General features: G+C 42.9%; 2 protein-coding genes across 3 annotated transcripts; both read left to right on the plus strand.

Moving 5' to 3' along the window:
* Positions 1-1,266: 1,266 nt before the first annotated feature.
* On the plus strand, positions 1,267-6,101 carry drc3 (dynein regulatory complex subunit 3). The gene is made up of 12 exons (XM_056288460.1): positions 1,267-1,384; positions 1,764-1,880; positions 2,007-2,173; positions 2,350-2,496; positions 2,882-3,001; positions 3,112-3,224; positions 3,443-3,617; positions 4,333-4,464; positions 5,114-5,184; positions 5,387-5,516; positions 5,763-5,894; positions 5,994-6,101. Exons 1-12 carry the CDS (start codon positions 1,267-1,269, stop codon positions 6,099-6,101), a joined length of 1,530 nt encoding a protein of 509 aa, XP_056144435.1.
* A 673-nt stretch (positions 6,102-6,774) lies between these two features.
* On the plus strand, positions 6,775-12,047 carry gid4 (GID complex subunit 4 homolog). 2 transcript variants are annotated; one of them, XM_056287664.1, is made up of 6 exons: positions 6,775-7,167; positions 7,773-7,832; positions 8,885-8,992; positions 9,096-9,197; positions 9,299-9,429; positions 9,582-12,047. In XM_056287664.1, exons 1-6 carry the CDS (start codon positions 6,940-6,942, stop codon positions 9,643-9,645), a joined length of 693 nt encoding a protein of 230 aa, XP_056143639.1. In that variant the 5' UTR covers positions 6,775-6,939; the 3' UTR covers positions 9,646-12,047. The 2 variants fall into 2 exon arrangements, with proteins under 2 accessions (XP_056143639.1, XP_056143640.1); XM_056287665.1 differs by lacking the exon at positions 7,773-7,832.
* The last annotated feature ends 4,052 nt before the right edge of the window (positions 12,048-16,099 follow it).

A 16,099-nucleotide genomic window follows, 5' to 3' on the forward strand; every position in this document is an offset into this window, starting at 1 on the left:
CTAAAAAAAATATATATATATATATATATATATATTAGACCGCGTACATTGCTCAAAAAGCACACAATCCATAGACCAGACTTTATCTTTCTTACGTTATTTGAATGACTAATAATCATGATCGACGTGGGCTGCGTAATGGTTTTGAAAAAAAAAGTTGATCCGAAGAGATCAACGTATAAATGACAGCGTTAGGCAGAGCAATCGCTCTTCGCGATCATTTCGGCGAACTCCTTTGTAAGCGGGTGACATTCTAGATATTTGCTAATGTGTCGTTATCTAATATGCATTTTGAGGTATTATTAGGACGCACAAACCGGTGTGTGGGAGGGGGGGGGAATGAATATGTTTCGTTATCACGCCATCGCAGGAGTTGTTCTGTAACTGTTCGAAACCAAGCCCTCGGTGATGAAGTTAAACGCAGCTCGACACGGCTTGCCGTTGCTAAGCGACGTGATACACCCGCGGGTCTTCCGGTAAACCGACGGTTTGCTTTTGACTCCAGCGACAGTGACGCCAAATCCTACAGTCCCAGGACGAAAAAGATGCTGGTGTGACCGGTTATTTTGTTGCCCGGTGCGGGATTCGATACGAGATGTACTGCGCCACAAGGCGACATCGCTAACCGCTCGGCTAAAGGGCCAGCTAGCTAACGGGTCTTATTAGTAGTTTACACTAATACCGTGCGGCTTCTCCAAGTCTCTGCGAAACAATCCGGGGATGGGTGAAACGCACGCTTGTTAAAGTCAGCTAACGCTAGTGTAACCGGTTATTTTGTTGCCCGGTGCGGGATTCGATACGAGAAGTTCTGCGTCACAAGGCGACGTCACTAACCGCTCGGCTAAAGGGTCAGACCCGTTAGCTAGGGGCTAACGTGTCTTATTACTAGTTTACAGTAGTCACCCTCCCCGGAAGCGCGCCCCTTCGCTTTGTTATTCCCGCGCTCCGAAGAGACTTCTGAGGATCTGCACACTTCCGGATCCCACCGCTGCCACCAATGTAACCGGTTATTTTGTTGCCCGGTGCGGGATTCGTTACGGCGTGTACTGCGCCACAAGGCGGCGTCACTAACCACTCGGCTAAAGGGTCAGACCCGTTAGCTAGGGGCTAATGTGTCTTATTAGTAGTTTACATTAGCATTGAGTTTAATCCGCAATTAAACAAACCCATCAAATAAACACCATCAGTAACGTATTAGCCGTTATCCCCCCCCCCCACAGTGAGAAGTCAAGAGTGGCCAGCAGCAAGACGAGCACGCTTGTCGACATGGCGGAGCACCGTGTGATAGACGAGGAGATGCTCATGAGGGCGCTAGAGGAGCAGGGCCCTCAGGAGGAAGGCGTCCAGTTCGACGAGGTCCTCCACCTGCGCCTGGAATACGAACGTGAGTGAAAGAATATAGGACCCATAGGCGTTTCTAGCCCATTTTTGGGGGGTGCCGCAGCACCCCTAAATTGAACCCCAGCACCCCTAAATTGAATATATTTTTTTTTGCTGTATGTCCATGTTTAATAAGCTGAAGAATTGTCAAAACCATATCCAGTATATGGTTTAAACGTAATATTTTAACAACAAAAATACAGCACCCCCCCCCATGCTTCGAAAATGGTTTGATCCACCCCCCCAAATTTATCTTGCCTGGCCGGCCAGCACTCTAGGTGCTCAGCACCCCTAAAGCTCTGATCCTAGAATCGCCCCTGATAGGACCACTTGATAAATTAACTGCACGAATTAATGAGCGTGAAAAATGCATTTGTCCACAGGCATCCTGAAGATCGACCATTTATGGGAGTTCACGTCCCTGACCAAGCTGCAGCTGAACAACAACCATATAATGCAGATTGCCAAACTAGGCCATCTCGTCAATCTCTCGTGGCTTGGTAAAGGGGATCTCTGAGCTGACTGTGTTAAACTGAGTCGTTTTCTAAAAACACGTATCGCTTCGAATCTTCAGAAATGTGTTATTGGCAATACTCGGGAAAGCAACGTTTTATCGCACTTTGCAGATCTGTCTTTCAACAACATAGAGAAGATTGAGGGCCTGGAGACTCTGGTTAAATTGGAAGACTTGAATCTGGGCAACAACAGAATCTCTGCCGTTGAGAACATGGACACACTTGAGAACCTCACTTTCTTCTCCGTTGGAAACAACTCCCTGGGCCAGCTAGACCATGTAAACAGTACACTCTGTATCGTCTTATGGACTTTATTCTTTGGAATCCAAATTACATAGACATTTTACAGCTGTAATACGTAACATGTGGATTGCACCCTTTCAAGATACTAACTTCCATTCCCAGGCTATAGAGGTGTAGAATGCATTATTTAATCTAATCAAGTGTTTTGCAGGTGATCTACCTCAGAAGGTTGAAGAACCTGCACACCCTCATTTTAGCCGGAAACCCCATTTCTAAAGACGAAAACTACAAACTTTTCATTGCCGCCTACTTTCCAGAGTTGGTGTACCTTGACTACAAGTTACTTGATGGACAGACAGTAAGTAGCATTGGTAGTATTGCCTGCTGAAACTCGTTATACTGCACAAGACTGTTGTTTTACAAAGCAGCAAACAAGCAACACGTTTCTTTGAGACCTCCGCCCCGGTGAATCGAAGCATTGGCGTACAGTGAAGATTCAACAGGATATTTAGTTGCAGATTATCAGCAAAGTTCCCAAAGAAATCTGAACACTGCCGTCACGCTGATTCGATGCAGTTCTTATCACGTTAACACCCTTTTTACAGTTTGATGAGCATTGCACAGGTTTTAAGTCCACCTTCCTTAAACCCATGACTAAATCGGTGTCTGGGTACAGATTTTCCTTGACGTTAATTTCAGTTTGCAAAGTTATCACTGTCTCCATCATTTGTGTTCCCACGGAGAAAGAGCAGGCCCTTGATAAATACAGGACTGCAGTCGAGCAAACAAAATACAACGAGCTGCAGGTGCAAAAGGCCAGCGAAGCCAAGCAGATCCAGCAAGATGAACTGCAATTACACATGGTAATGAGATGGGGACACTTGGTGCATTCATAAAGCCTCCATTCGTCTTGCAAAGTCGGTGTACGTGCATTTGGATGTACATCCACCTGCGCTGGTTATTTCTCTTCCAGGATGCCTTTGTGGAATTCCTGAATGGCTCCTACCTGTTTGACAGCATGTTTACAGAAGATGCAGACACAAAGAAACTGGCCTTCTTACCCGAAGTGACAGATCTACTCCAAGCATATCCTTTCTTATCTTGGTTTTCTAACCGATTCATATCATGACTTCCGTGTATTGGGGTTTCAAGATTTGCAATTCCGAATTTAGAAGACTTGTGTCAGATGCTACTGCGTTCGTTTATTTGTTTATTATTCAGCTGTTGTGCATTTTATTTTTCACGACAAACTCGACCTGAGATTCCCGAAATCACTGCTTTGGGTCCCTTAACGTTGCAATTACATATGAGCGCCGCATGGGGGAGCTGTGTGTACAGATGTGTGAAATTGGCTTAGTGGAACACCAACTGAGGGAGACAGAGGTCAAATGCTTCTTTGATGGTTTTAAAGAGGCCGTGGCAGATAACCGGCAGGGTGCAGCACAAACGAAAGCAAATTTTGAGCAGCACAGGGAAAAGGTAGGCTTGGAGGACTGTGGATTGTACGTGTCATGAAATGGTTTTAAGAGTCATGGCATGGAATTAAACCAGTGCCAATACAAATGTCTGCCTTACTTTTGCTCTCATTGGTGAATACTAGAAAAAGGGCAGTAAGAACAGCTAATAGCTTTGACCTCCAACAAGCTGTCAATCATTGTGGGACCTTGACTTTGTGGGCTGCAAGAACGTTCAACCACGCACAATTGTGACCGTCATACTTTGGCAGAAGTGTAAAGCGGTACATTTGGATCTCCCTCTCATTCCTAATTAACAGCTCTACAGCTCTGTTAATTACAGATGACAGGTTTATAATCATTTCCGTAATTAGCCCAGGATATCACATGCAGATACGGGCTATTATAGGCTTATATAGGCTTCATTTCACCTCAACCAGCTCCTCTTGGGCCTAGTTTTAGTTATACTAAATCATATACAGTACTACATAATCAAATCATTGCTCATTAAGCCATATGTAATCAGAAAAAAGCCAAATATAGTGCACAAGTTCAGGAGAGTTTTTTTCTTCTCATTCTGGTTAACTGCACTGGGCGTTGCAGTGTGAACTGTCATCCCATATGTTGGTCAAAATAAATGATTTATGCACAGACCCACACAACACACATACACAATACACCACCGTAATGCATTGTCATCACCACAATGTTTTTTTTTTCTCAATTTCCGGCCTTTCAAGACATTACTGGAGTTGCGCCAGGTCTCAGACACACACTTCCTGGAGGCCCAGCTCAAAAAGTATAGTGAGGAGATTGCAAAGCTTTATGACAGCCTCATGACCCTGGAGCTACAGCTGGTTGACCAGCTCGAGGTGTGTAGTCGTGTGTCTATGGGATGTTAGAATGTTCAATTTCAACTAGTGGCCCTGATGTCACCAAGATTCTGGGAGTGTTTTGGCTGTTTTGTTTTGGGTTTTTTTGTAAACGCAGGTATTTAAAAATGGGTTCTGTGTGGGTCCCCTCTCTGAGTTAACTCTAGAACAGTGTTTCTCAACCCAGTCCTCAAGGACCCCCTATCCTGCAGATTTTCTTTGCAATCCTGAATAGGTACCCGGTTGTAGTTATTCAACCAATCAGCAATGAATGTCTGAGTTTGCACACCTTGCATAATTAAGTGCTATGAGATGACTGGTCGAGTAAGTACAAGCAGGGCTACCTATGCAGGGTTACAATGAAAATCTGCAGGATAGGGGTTCCTCCTACATTAGTCCCCTACCCCAACCCCACTATTAATCATCAAAATTCACACATACACACTGACATTCACTTGTCCCTTACCCAAACTAGCATTCTCCCCCCCCCCCCACTTTAAACTGGCTTTCGAGTAAATTACATTGCATGACATTTCTTTGCACAAAATGTGCAGTTTAACTTATTCATTTCTTTCCCACAATGTCAAAAATTGTGCTTCACTGGGGTTTAAAAACGTTATTCACATTATATCTGCCCTTTTTATTGCAGGAGCTCACCAGAGACTTTGACACCAACATCTCAGCCATGGTTGGCGGTTTCATTAAAAAAGTCAAAGACTTATATCCTTTTTTCTGCAGTTTTTTTTTTTAAAGAATTGAGATGAAGAATTGTTAGATCTGTAACTCATTGGCATGACGCCTTAGTTCCTAATACCACACATGTGCAAATAACTGTGAATGACTACGAACTGTACTGAGGCGATTGGAAACGCACACATTCTCTGCAAATCTGATGGGCAGTTTCTTTGACCTTGAGCGTCACATTTACCCAGTGTCGAAACCTTGAGAATAACCACAGTGAGCAACTGCAGGAGGCTGCCCTGGCAAACCTGCAGAAGGTGTTGAAGAATGAGCACGAGTTGGACGACGACATGCCTGATGATCTGAGGACAGTGAGTGTCCGCCTGGAGGTGGACCTTTGGGCAGCCAACGTTTGAATTTTTGGTGTTGGGAATGATGCACGAAGTCGTCACGGCCGTTATTCTGTCGTTGCGAGTTACTAAACAGTGAAGCTGATTTGTCACCACTGATATCCAGAAGTCTCTCAAGTTTTCGGCCTTGTATATATATATATATATATATATATATATATATATATATATATATATATATATATAGCTGTTCTTCTTTTCTTGCAGCTGCTCGTGGACACGGAAACGGTCATTAACGCAGTTAGCTCCGCCCACAATAGTCACCTGCTAAGGATCAACAACCGAGAGGACGAATTGGTGACACGCGTCAATGCCTGGATGGGGTCCCTAACTGAGGAGGTAAACAGCAGCCCCCCCCCCCCCCAGAGAGACCAGTTTTACCTGCGTGAACCGCATCTGTGTACTCAAACGGCTTCCTCTCTCTGCACATTAACACAGATCCGGACTGAGCAAATACAGCGGCACGGCAAGCGCATCTCCGAGATCCTCAACTACGTAGACCACCTGGAGGACGGGCTGGAGGAGTTTCGGCAGCACGACACTTGAGACGCTAGAGACAAAGCGCCCGAGTATTCAGTCACGTTTTTTAAATACAGTTACACGTTGACATGATCACGGATAAGTATCATGGATACCTCTAGATCAGTGTTTCTCAACCCAGTCCTCAAGGACCCCCCCCCCTATCCTGCAGATTTTCTTTGCAACCCTGAATAGGTACCTGTTTATAGTTATTCAACCAATCAGCAATGCATGTCAAGAGTTTGCACATCTTGCATAATTAAGTGCGTTGAGATGATTGGTTGAGTAAGTACAAGCAGGGCTACTTATGCAGGGTTACAATGCAAATCTGCAGGATAGGGGGTCCTTGAGGACTGGTTTGAGAAACACTGCTCTAGATTGATCCATAGTGTCCGGGTGAAGTTTGATTTTATGAATATTCCTGTACCGGTTAAATCCGCATGTACAATAAAAACGCGCCAGATAAGAAACAGTAATCCAAGATTGAGAGCTGTGACGATTTGTTTTCATGGCAGTGGTTTCCCTTCCTAATTACATTAATTAGCTGATGTTTCTTCCTCTGACAGATCGCCTGTGACCAAGTCGACTCCACTAACCAATAGAATTCTAGCTCGAGCTCAGGATACAGATGTCCAGCCAATGGAATTGAGCGACGCCGTGTTCTCGATTTTCTTTTCTTTTTTTGCGCGTGTGTGCGTGTGTGCGCGCGCGCGCGCGTGCGCCAGTCCAGCCAGCCAGCCCACAGATAACGGGCGGGATGGAGCGAAGTTTTCTACTCGTAGTTGAGGCTGACTCAACTGTCCCCTGTCCGTAGCTCCGTCCGTCCCGCCCGTCGTTCTGCTCGTTTGCCCGGTCGGAGGGGTTCATGACTGTTCCGGTAGGTGACACTGACGCCCTGGTGCTCGTCATGCCCGTCCGAGCGGAGTGCTGCGTTAGGGCGACGGCCTGCTCGTCCTCGGCCTCGCTTACTCCCCCCGCCCCGATCAACACTCGCCAGCCCGGGGTGGCCACTTCGTTCCTCTACAGCGGCTCGCAGTTTCGGGGATTCCAGAAGAGCAAAGGAAACTCGTACGACGTCGAGGTAGTTTTTCAGGTAAACACTTCCCCAAGCTGACGTGTGCCGCTTGTTGGGTTTGCCGACGGCATTTGTTCGCCGTTTCGGGAAGTCACCGTATCCCGGCCCTGGTCGGCCACTAGCCGGCTAGCTAACGTTAGCATGCCCCGGTATTTTTGGCCGTCGCACAACGCTGACACGCTGACCCAATTTTGAAGCACGCCAAAGCGGGTGCGTTTGATACGGCCGTCTCGACGCCCCAATTTAGGTCAAGCTTTGACCAGCCTTCGGGACGCAAACCTCTCGGTACTGCGAGAGGTTAGCTGTTTTATTAGTGTTTATTGGTGTCACGGCTTGGCCTTGGCAGCGAGCTAAAAACCTGTGTGTGTGTGTGTGTGTGGGGCGTACCAGCGGAACCTGATTGCATAACGCCCCCCCCACTTAACAGGTATCGCACGCGCACATTCCTACATAGGACGACGTCGTAATGGTCGCTGCTTCTCTTGGCACAACTCGAGGGGTGTACCGCGACCACGTTGGCACAATTGCTTGTTGGAGCGTAGTAACTTGTCGTACCTAATAACTGTTTCCTGGCCTTTTGCAATACATGAAATTGTGCCACTCACTTTGTTTGTCTTGGGCAGCATGTGACTGTGGAGGACTCCTATCTGTGTGGATACCTCAAAATCAAAGGTTTGACAGAGGTAAGCCCTTGAAACCAGGTCAAATGACTGGACTGTTTTGAGCTCTCTTCACCCCCAAAGCTTGCATGGAAACGGATTAAAAGAGTTTTGTTTTTGTTTCTCTTCACCCCTGTACGTGTCAGAATGTGAGGCAGATTTTAGGTTTGAAACCTAGTTTGCAACAAGGTGTGGTCTAAAGGAGACTCGAGTGTGTCAGCCGTATACCTTGTGTATTATGTAACATGGTTAAAAGGGTAAGGGTTGGCAAGTTCTTGCAGTTCCCTTTCCTAAATGCCGGCTGCTGCAGAACTGTATCGCAGCAATGTTACACTCTGACTCCATTTTCGAACCTAAAATAAACTTTTTATCTGTGGGGGGGAAAATGAAGCAAGACAGACCTTGCTTAATTTTGAACAGATCTTTTCAATTACTGCCGTGAAACTGAATCGACACGATGGTCTTCTCCCCAGCTCGGTGATTTGCATTACGTGTTTGACATCTACATAACTAGGTAGCATTTAATTGAACCTAGTATTGTGCCCGAAACATTATTGTAAATGTATTAATGCGTCATTTATACACATGTACAGCCTCTCTGTGATGCCCCTGTGCAGTATGGGGACGGTTGTAATGCAACATGTTATAGCAGAATGTAATGGTTGTGCATGCGTCTCAAGTCTTTTCTCCCTGTCTCAGGCAGAGCGTCTATTACACAGACATTCAAGAGCATGGAAAAGAGCTACTAAATTTATCATTGGGATAGTATTGCCTGAAACTGTAATCTCCGGCATCGGTGCATAATTCACGCCGATTTATAGTACTTAAATTACAGACAGTACATAATTGGCTGTATGCTGTGCAAGTTTATCAAGAAATTCAAGGCAACCTTGACTAGCTGCACTAATGGATTATGGAAGAACTAGCCCTACATGTGTTAAAGACAAATGACTTCATTATACACTTGGAGACCTACATGCGTTCAAGACAAATGACTTCATTATACACTTGGAGACTAGTTGCATCTCCCTGACATGCATTTATTCTCTGCATTTTATATTTTTTACCTCTTACAGGAGTATCCCACACTAACAACATTCTTTGCTGGTGAAATCATTAGTAAAAAGAGGCCATTTTTAACTAGGAAGTGGGATGCAGATGAGGATGTGGACAGAAAACACTGGGTATGTAATGTAATTCCGTTATTATGCTCCTGTGTAAATGTTGTAGTCTAATTGTCATCTTCGCAGTTTCTGTACTCTTACTGGTGTTGTTCTGACTAACCAGGGCAAGTTTCACTCATTTAATAAATACACCAAAAGCTTCAACTCTGATGACTTTGACTACGAGGTGCTTAACAACAGCGACTACATCTTTATGAGGTGGAAGGTTAGTGTAAAATCCTACGGTTAACCTGCAAATTTAGCGTCTCTCTCTCCTGATGTCCTTTTGGTACTCTAACTTCCAGCCTTTCCCTTCTGCACACTCAGGAGCAGTTTCTAGTTCCAGACCACACTATCAAAGACATCAGCGGTGCCTCCTTTGCTGGTTTCTACTACATCTGCTTCCAAAAGTCCACTGCCACCATCGAGGGCTACTACTATCATCGAAGTTCTGAATGGTAGCTCCCTTAAGAGCCTATAATTAACTTCTATACTCTTAGATTTGATTGTGGTTGTGTTTGTGTAGAGCGCCATAGCACTTATAATGTCACTGCAGTGAAAGATATTTTATACAAAAGTAACTCTCGCTGTCTCTTACTTATTCCTGCAGGTACCAGTCTTTAAACCTCAACCATATTGAAGAACACAGTATGCCCATTTATGAATTCCGGTGACGGCTGCACGCTAGCTGAGGTGGGGACAGTTGTCATCGCTCTAAAGACAAATGGGATGGAGGAGGTTGACGGCTCATTCATGCCAAGAATGGAATGTAACCATTTTCCCCCCCACAGAAGAGAAATGTGGGCAAACACCCAGTGGTAGAAGAAAGGTTGGGCAGTGAAAGGGAAATAAAAAGGAGACGATGTGTGACAATGTGTCCCGGTGCATTCTAGGATGTATCTTCGAATCAACAATCGAACAATTCTTGGAAGTCATCATAAACCTGGTGTTGCATTTAATGGAAGATGTGATATATAGTTCCCCTTCTCTCATTCGCTCTTTGTCATGCTTCCTACTCCTTGCCCTCCTCGGAGAATTTCTGCCCATCGGTGGAAATCAAAAATATTTTCCTCTTCTCCCTCAGTGGGAAATTCCAGACCTCCAATTATCTTTGCCTTTCGGTTCCAGTTGATCTGTTCAGACAGGCAAGTATAACTAAAGTAAATACTAATGTGTTTGTTTTTATTTTTCAACGAGCTCAAGTCATGATCCAAGGGTTGATGGAGATAGACGGTGCAGGTTTTGACTAAAAGGCTTTAAGTAAGAAGATGATCACCAGTGATCTGCTTGTTGTGTACGGTCTGAAAGATGCAGCCTCTTGGTCAGGCATGTCAGCTTATTGTCAATCATTTCGAATATCCACCGCATTGCATAATGTGACGTGGAGCTGGAATTCAGTACTGCGTTCTTTTCATAATTCACAGTGCTTCGGCCTACAGTTAGCCTGCGTGTTCCCCCAAGTTAGCAGAGTTCTCACATTGCTATACTTGGTCAGTTTATTTAGTGTGCGACCTCGGCATAGTTCACTTGTATCTAATTATTAAGCTGCTTCTCCCACCCCCCCCCCCCAACAACCTTGTAACATTTCTATGCAAGCACAGAGTCCCCCTCCCGCCAGTGTTTTGAGCATGAGTTTTCAGTATATTTTTTTAGATGAGGTTTGAAAGTGAACATCCGTCAGATTATATTGAGGGATGCATTAGCTAAAGCGTTCAGTTTTTGAAAATGCATAATGTGAGCAACAATATGAGATATTGTTTGTGTCATTGGCCAGCGTTTAAAGCTCTCCGATATGTGCACGCTAATTGAGACGCGAGTTTGAAAATTGTTAGCACTCCCACAACGGGTGTGTGGAAATGTTAGATCAAAACGCAGCATGTGCATCATACATAATTGGTACATGGGCGTTTTTGTTATTGAACTGGTGGAGTGGGAAGATGTACATTTCAAGTAAACCCCGAGTCTACATCGCTCATTATGGGGGTCACAGTGATGCTGCAGCTCTTCACCGATGTAATCTCATTTCTTTTATCTGCATTAAATTCAGTTTCCTCCCACCATCAAAAGACACATATAGGATAACACTCCTGTCTGTGCCCCTGACCGAGGCATGGCGAGACGTGGAGCTGGTCTGCGGGCGCTGCACAGCGGCTGCCCGCTGCTCCTAGCTGCAGTGTGTGTGTTGGAATTGGTTTAATAAAGTACATCTTATCTGAAATTCATCCTCTTTCAAGGCCTGGAAGCGGTTGAATGTGTGACAGATGAACTTAAGATACTTGTACTGCATGGGTCCCATAGTTCCAAAATACAGCTACTAACAAATGCACAACAGGTGGAGTTTACACCTGGAGCTTAATGAGATGCTTTCCATGTATCTTAATGTAAATATTTTCTTAACGGAGAGAAATACATAGAATTGCACCTTTTGTGACATGTGAAGAAAAGTGGCCCGAGGGTCAAAGGAATACAAACCCATCTTTTGATGCTTTAGGGAAAAAAAAACCTGTTGCCTTAAAATGTAAAATATTTGTACAAAGCACCATTTAAAAAAAAAAAAAAGTGATTTGGAAACTATAATTTCTGAAGTGTGTGAATGCGTTAGGTGTCCTTTCGGAGAAATGGTGCAAGAAAGAGGGCCAGCACACAAACAGAGAGGAGTTCTCAGCTAGAAATTGTCTACAGCCTTCCATCTGGTCTTTGTTGGTTACACCAGTGTGGATATAGACCTTAAGCCGGTTAGAGGAGCCTGCTGCATGGCAAGCGGACTTCGTAGATGGAAAAGCACGGGGGCTTTTGCACAAAGGCGTGAGGACTTTTATTTTTTTTAAGAATTCATGAATATCACTTGTATTGAAGATTGTACAATCTGGATGGCTTCAAAAGATTGTCCAGTAATCATTAAATGGGATACAGAAATTGTGCAATGAAGACGACGTTTTGTGTATAAGGGAGCGTGTCATAAAATCTATTAAATACACCCCTCGAATAGGTGTCGGGTAAATGTAGATGTATAACGAATCTGATGAGTTGGTGTGCTCGGAAATGAAAAATAAAGATTCAACTATTGTTTCATACACTCTTGCATCGTTGAGGACTGCTTTAATGGTGGCTCACAAGCGTCATGTTAGAACGTGTATATTAAAAGGGGCCAAAGCATCAAAATGTTTTTTTTTCTCCCCCTTTTACTTTGTATGCAGGATACACGGTAAAGGCAGGAATAACATCAAGGAACATTTCATGAAAAATAAATGAAATGAGAGTCAGAACACAACAGTTAACAAGGAGGCCTCCTGGATTCGCCGTGACTTGCTTTTCCTGAATGGGAGAAGCATTTCAGTTTTTCCACGTTTTAAATGTGCCGTGGCCAACTTCCCCCAGTAATGGGTGAAGAAATGATGAGGCCACAGCAGCTTAAAAGGATTATCAGACCAGGGTTGGTGTATTGGAGAAGATTAGATCCTGAAATCTCCTCTGGGACTGTCCCAGTTATCATCATAGGTTTAGATCTTCTCAGTGTCGCAAATGTGAGGAAATATAAATATGGATCTAAATTGTAAATAGCTAATGGGGCCCACCTGAGGATCGCCCATAGCACACGTGACCAAGCAGAGTTCCTTGGTGGCATGATGGTATCTATAACAGTTTGGGTCTCGATCAGGGGCGATTCTAGGATCAGAGCTTTTGGGGCCAGAGTGCTGGCCCGCCAGGCAAGATAAATTTGGGGGGGTGGATCAAACCATTGTCGAAGCATGGGGGGGGTTGCTGTATTTTTGTTGTTAAAAAATTACGTTTAAACCATATACTGGATATGGTTTTGACATTTCTTCATCTTATTAAACACGGCCATACAGTAAAAAATAAAAAAATCTCTTCGATTTTAGGGGTGCTGGGGTTCAATTTAGGGGTGCATCCCCCCAAAAATGGGCTAGAAACGCCTATGGGTCTCGTCTAGCCCAGCTGGCCTGCTCCCGCACATGTTGTCTGGGGAGCACTTGGTGCTGCACAGACGCTACTTTTCCGCTTTCACCTTCCTCCCAATTTGACAAGTCCAGTTCCCCTAAATCCCCCCCCCCCCCCCATGCACGACCTTTCACAGCGGTTTACACTTGGTTTTAAAATGCGTTTTGGGCGATCGGACCACAAGTGGACAGCGAGACACATCGCCGTTTACACCCGTCTTATCAAACGTCGCCAAACGCGCCCTGCTGACCGCTTGTGATCAGATTTCGTTACTCCCGAAGAAGAGTTCGTTACTGTCTACGTCACTTCCGCTGCGAGGTCAAAGGGCCTCAGTCAAGCCCCAGATTTGACCGACTTGCTGTGAAAACAGTCGCTAATGTTTGAAGATGTTTCAAGCACTGATACGCATGAATGGCCTATTCCAGCTGTTGAGACTGGCAGGATGGATTCTTCTGCCCAGATGGAGATTAGGCATCTCGTTTCGCTTGTACTCCAACCACCTACGCTCTCCTCCATCTCCATTTTTACGAAAGGTGACGCGCTGTTACCGCAACCACGTCCTGCGTTGATGACGTATTTCCTGTTACGTCCGCAGCCCGGTATCACGCGATTTCGTGTCATAGCACGATTTCATAGATTATTATTATTATTTTAATATATTTTTATTGAACATTGTGAATATTCATGTACAGATTCTTGAAAAAAGTTCATTATAAAACAAACATGGCAAATATACATTCCATCCAAAAATACATAGATATATCCAAAGTGCCAAAGGGAACAGTATGTAAACATTTCTATACAGCATATCAGGAAGTACATAAGAGATGGAATGTCACGTGACCAATATACAGTAATGTATTATGAAAATAAGGGTACAAAGTATAACAAATTAAATACATGACGTACACTAATTGAAAATAATAAAACATAGTCCATCATACAAGGGGGAATTAATAAGGATATCAGTCTTCTGATTCAGTGGGGAAAATGTCTTAACGCCTCATAAATCTTTAGAGCGTCTGTATAGGTCATTAGTTTTAAAGATTTCAAGTATGATCTAAATTCATTTAAAAAAACAACAAATTTGGGGGATGACTTAAAGTATCTATTTTTATGAATAAAGAATTTGGCTAAGCAGAGGATTACATTACAACAGAGTTCATCGTTTTTGTTTTGCAAAGTCATACCAAATGTTATATTGTCTCTAGAAATCCAAGTTGGAAAGGACAAAATCCTTTGCTGTATCCATTTGTGAACGTCAAGCCAGAACACAAGTACCACACCACATGAGAAAAATACAGGGTCCGTAGCTTCTATATAATTTTCACAAAATGAACATATATTATCGGCAAAACCAAACCGTGATCTAAGTAGTTCTTTGGAGAGATATATGTTATTCATAATTTTGAAGTGTGTTTCCTTCGCTTTGGGGGGGGGGGATAGGAAATGTTAGATACATTGTTCTCAATTTAATAATTGAATTTTTATCAAACTTGTGTAAAATGTCATTTTTGTTTTGTCTTTCAGGGAATAAGTTTTCAGTGAGACAGTTTCTAATAAAATGATTATCACATTTTTTTGTCCAAGATTAAAAACCCTTGAATTGACAGTGGGGCCAATCGTGGCTGTATAGGTTGGTGAGTCATTATATTTGTTATCAGAGATACAAATTCTTTGGGGAGTGCTTTATGTAATTTAGTAAAGTCTGATTTGGAAGGCTTGAAAGTATGTTTTGTCTGGAATTGTTCATAATTTAATAAATTACCACTAGGATCCATTAGATCAACTATCGACCATATATTTTCCTCATACCAATCTTTAAAGAATAAAGACTTGTTCCAATATAATATATATATCTATTATTCCAAAGTACAGTGGTGTGAGGTGAAAAGTTAGGTACATATAACATTCTCCAATACAACAGTATCTGTTTATGGAACTCTGATAATGAAACAGGAAGTTTATCAATATTATAGTCAGATCTGAGTATACATTTCAATCCTCCAATTTTATTGAATAAGTGATTTGGAATACAGTACCAGAAGGAGTTACTATGTTTGATCCAAGATTTTAGCCAATTTAAAGTTCCATTAAGGCAATCAAAATCAATAACTTTTAGTCCTCCATCCTTTACTTCTTTAACCATATGGATTTTCTTTATACAGTGTGGTCTGTTTCGCCAAATGAAATTTAGATTAATCTGATTGATTGATTTGATTAATTTTTTTGGAATGGCGTGAGAATAGGCTGGGTAAATACACCTTGATAAGCATTCCATCTTAGTTAAATAAATTCTGCCAAGAATTGATAGGTCTCTTTGGAGCCAGATGTTTAGCTTTGATTTACATTCCTTTAACTTATTTTCTACATTCAAAGACTGAATTCGTTTTTGGTCTTTTGAAAGGAAAATTCCCAGGTATTTGATTTCTGATTTAATAGGAATATTGCAGATTTCTTTTAGTGGGGTGTCATGTACAGCCAATAGTTCACATTTTTTAAAATATAGTGTTAATCCTGAAGCTTTAGAGAATTTTTCAACAGTTGTTGGAATTTGGTGTCTATCTTTTACGAAAATTGTCATGTCATCTGCTAGTTGGCTGATGATAATGATACATTTAGTTTTTTAATGTCATCACAATTTTTGAGGTAAATTGCTAACATTTCTGTAACTAGTATGAATAAATATGGAGAAACCGGACAACCCTGAGGAATCCCTACATTAACCTTAAAACTGGGGGTAGTGCCAGCAGGTAGTATGACACAGCTGGTAATATTCTGATACAGTCCACTGACAAAATTACTAAAATTGACTCCAAATCCAAAATGTTCAAGTACCAAGATGATAAATGGATGCTCCACAGAGTCAAACGCTTTATAAAAATCTAAAAACAGGAGAAACCCATCATCTTCAATTTGGTTTCTGTATTCAATAATGTCCATTACCAGCCTTATATTGTTGTGGATTGATCTTCCTTTTAGAAAACCTGATTGTGTTTCTGCAATAAGATTCGAAATCCCTGTTTGAAGACGAGCAGTGAAAATGTAGGTTAGGAGTTTGTAGTCTTGAGTTTCTATGAGTGATGGGCCTTCTATTATCTATAATTCTGGGGTCTTTTCCAGGTTTTGGAATTGAAATGATAATCCCTTGTTTCATTGTAGGTGGAA

Source organism: Lampris incognitus, chromosome 10 (genome assembly GCF_029633865.1).
Source record: "Lampris incognitus isolate fLamInc1 chromosome 10, fLamInc1.hap2, whole genome shotgun sequence".
Classification (NCBI taxonomy): Eukaryota; Metazoa; Chordata; class Actinopteri; order Lampriformes; family Lampridae; genus Lampris; species Lampris incognitus.

Bases quoted from the DNA above. Each gene is read 5' to 3' on its own strand.
- gid4 (XM_056287664.1), top strand. From the start codon at position 6,940: ATGACTGTTCCGGTAGGTGACACTGACGCCCTGGTGCTCGTCATGCCC. The intron at 9,198-9,298 runs GTTAGTGTAAAA...CTGCACACTCAG, and splicing joins ACATCTTTATGAGGTGGAAG to GAGCAGTTTCTAGTTCCAGA. The intron at 9,430-9,581 runs GTAGCTCCCTTA...TTATTCCTGCAG, and splicing joins TATCATCGAAGTTCTGAATG to GTACCAGTCTTTAAACCTCA.
- drc3 (XM_056288460.1), top strand. From the start codon at position 1,267: ATGGCGGAGCACCGTGTGATAGACGAGGAGATGCTCATGAGGGCGCTA. The intron at 3,618-4,332 runs GTAGGCTTGGAG...CGGCCTTTCAAG, and splicing joins TTGAGCAGCACAGGGAAAAG to ACATTACTGGAGTTGCGCCA. The intron at 5,895-5,993 runs GTAAACAGCAGC...ACATTAACACAG, and splicing joins TGGGGTCCCTAACTGAGGAG to ATCCGGACTGAGCAAATACA.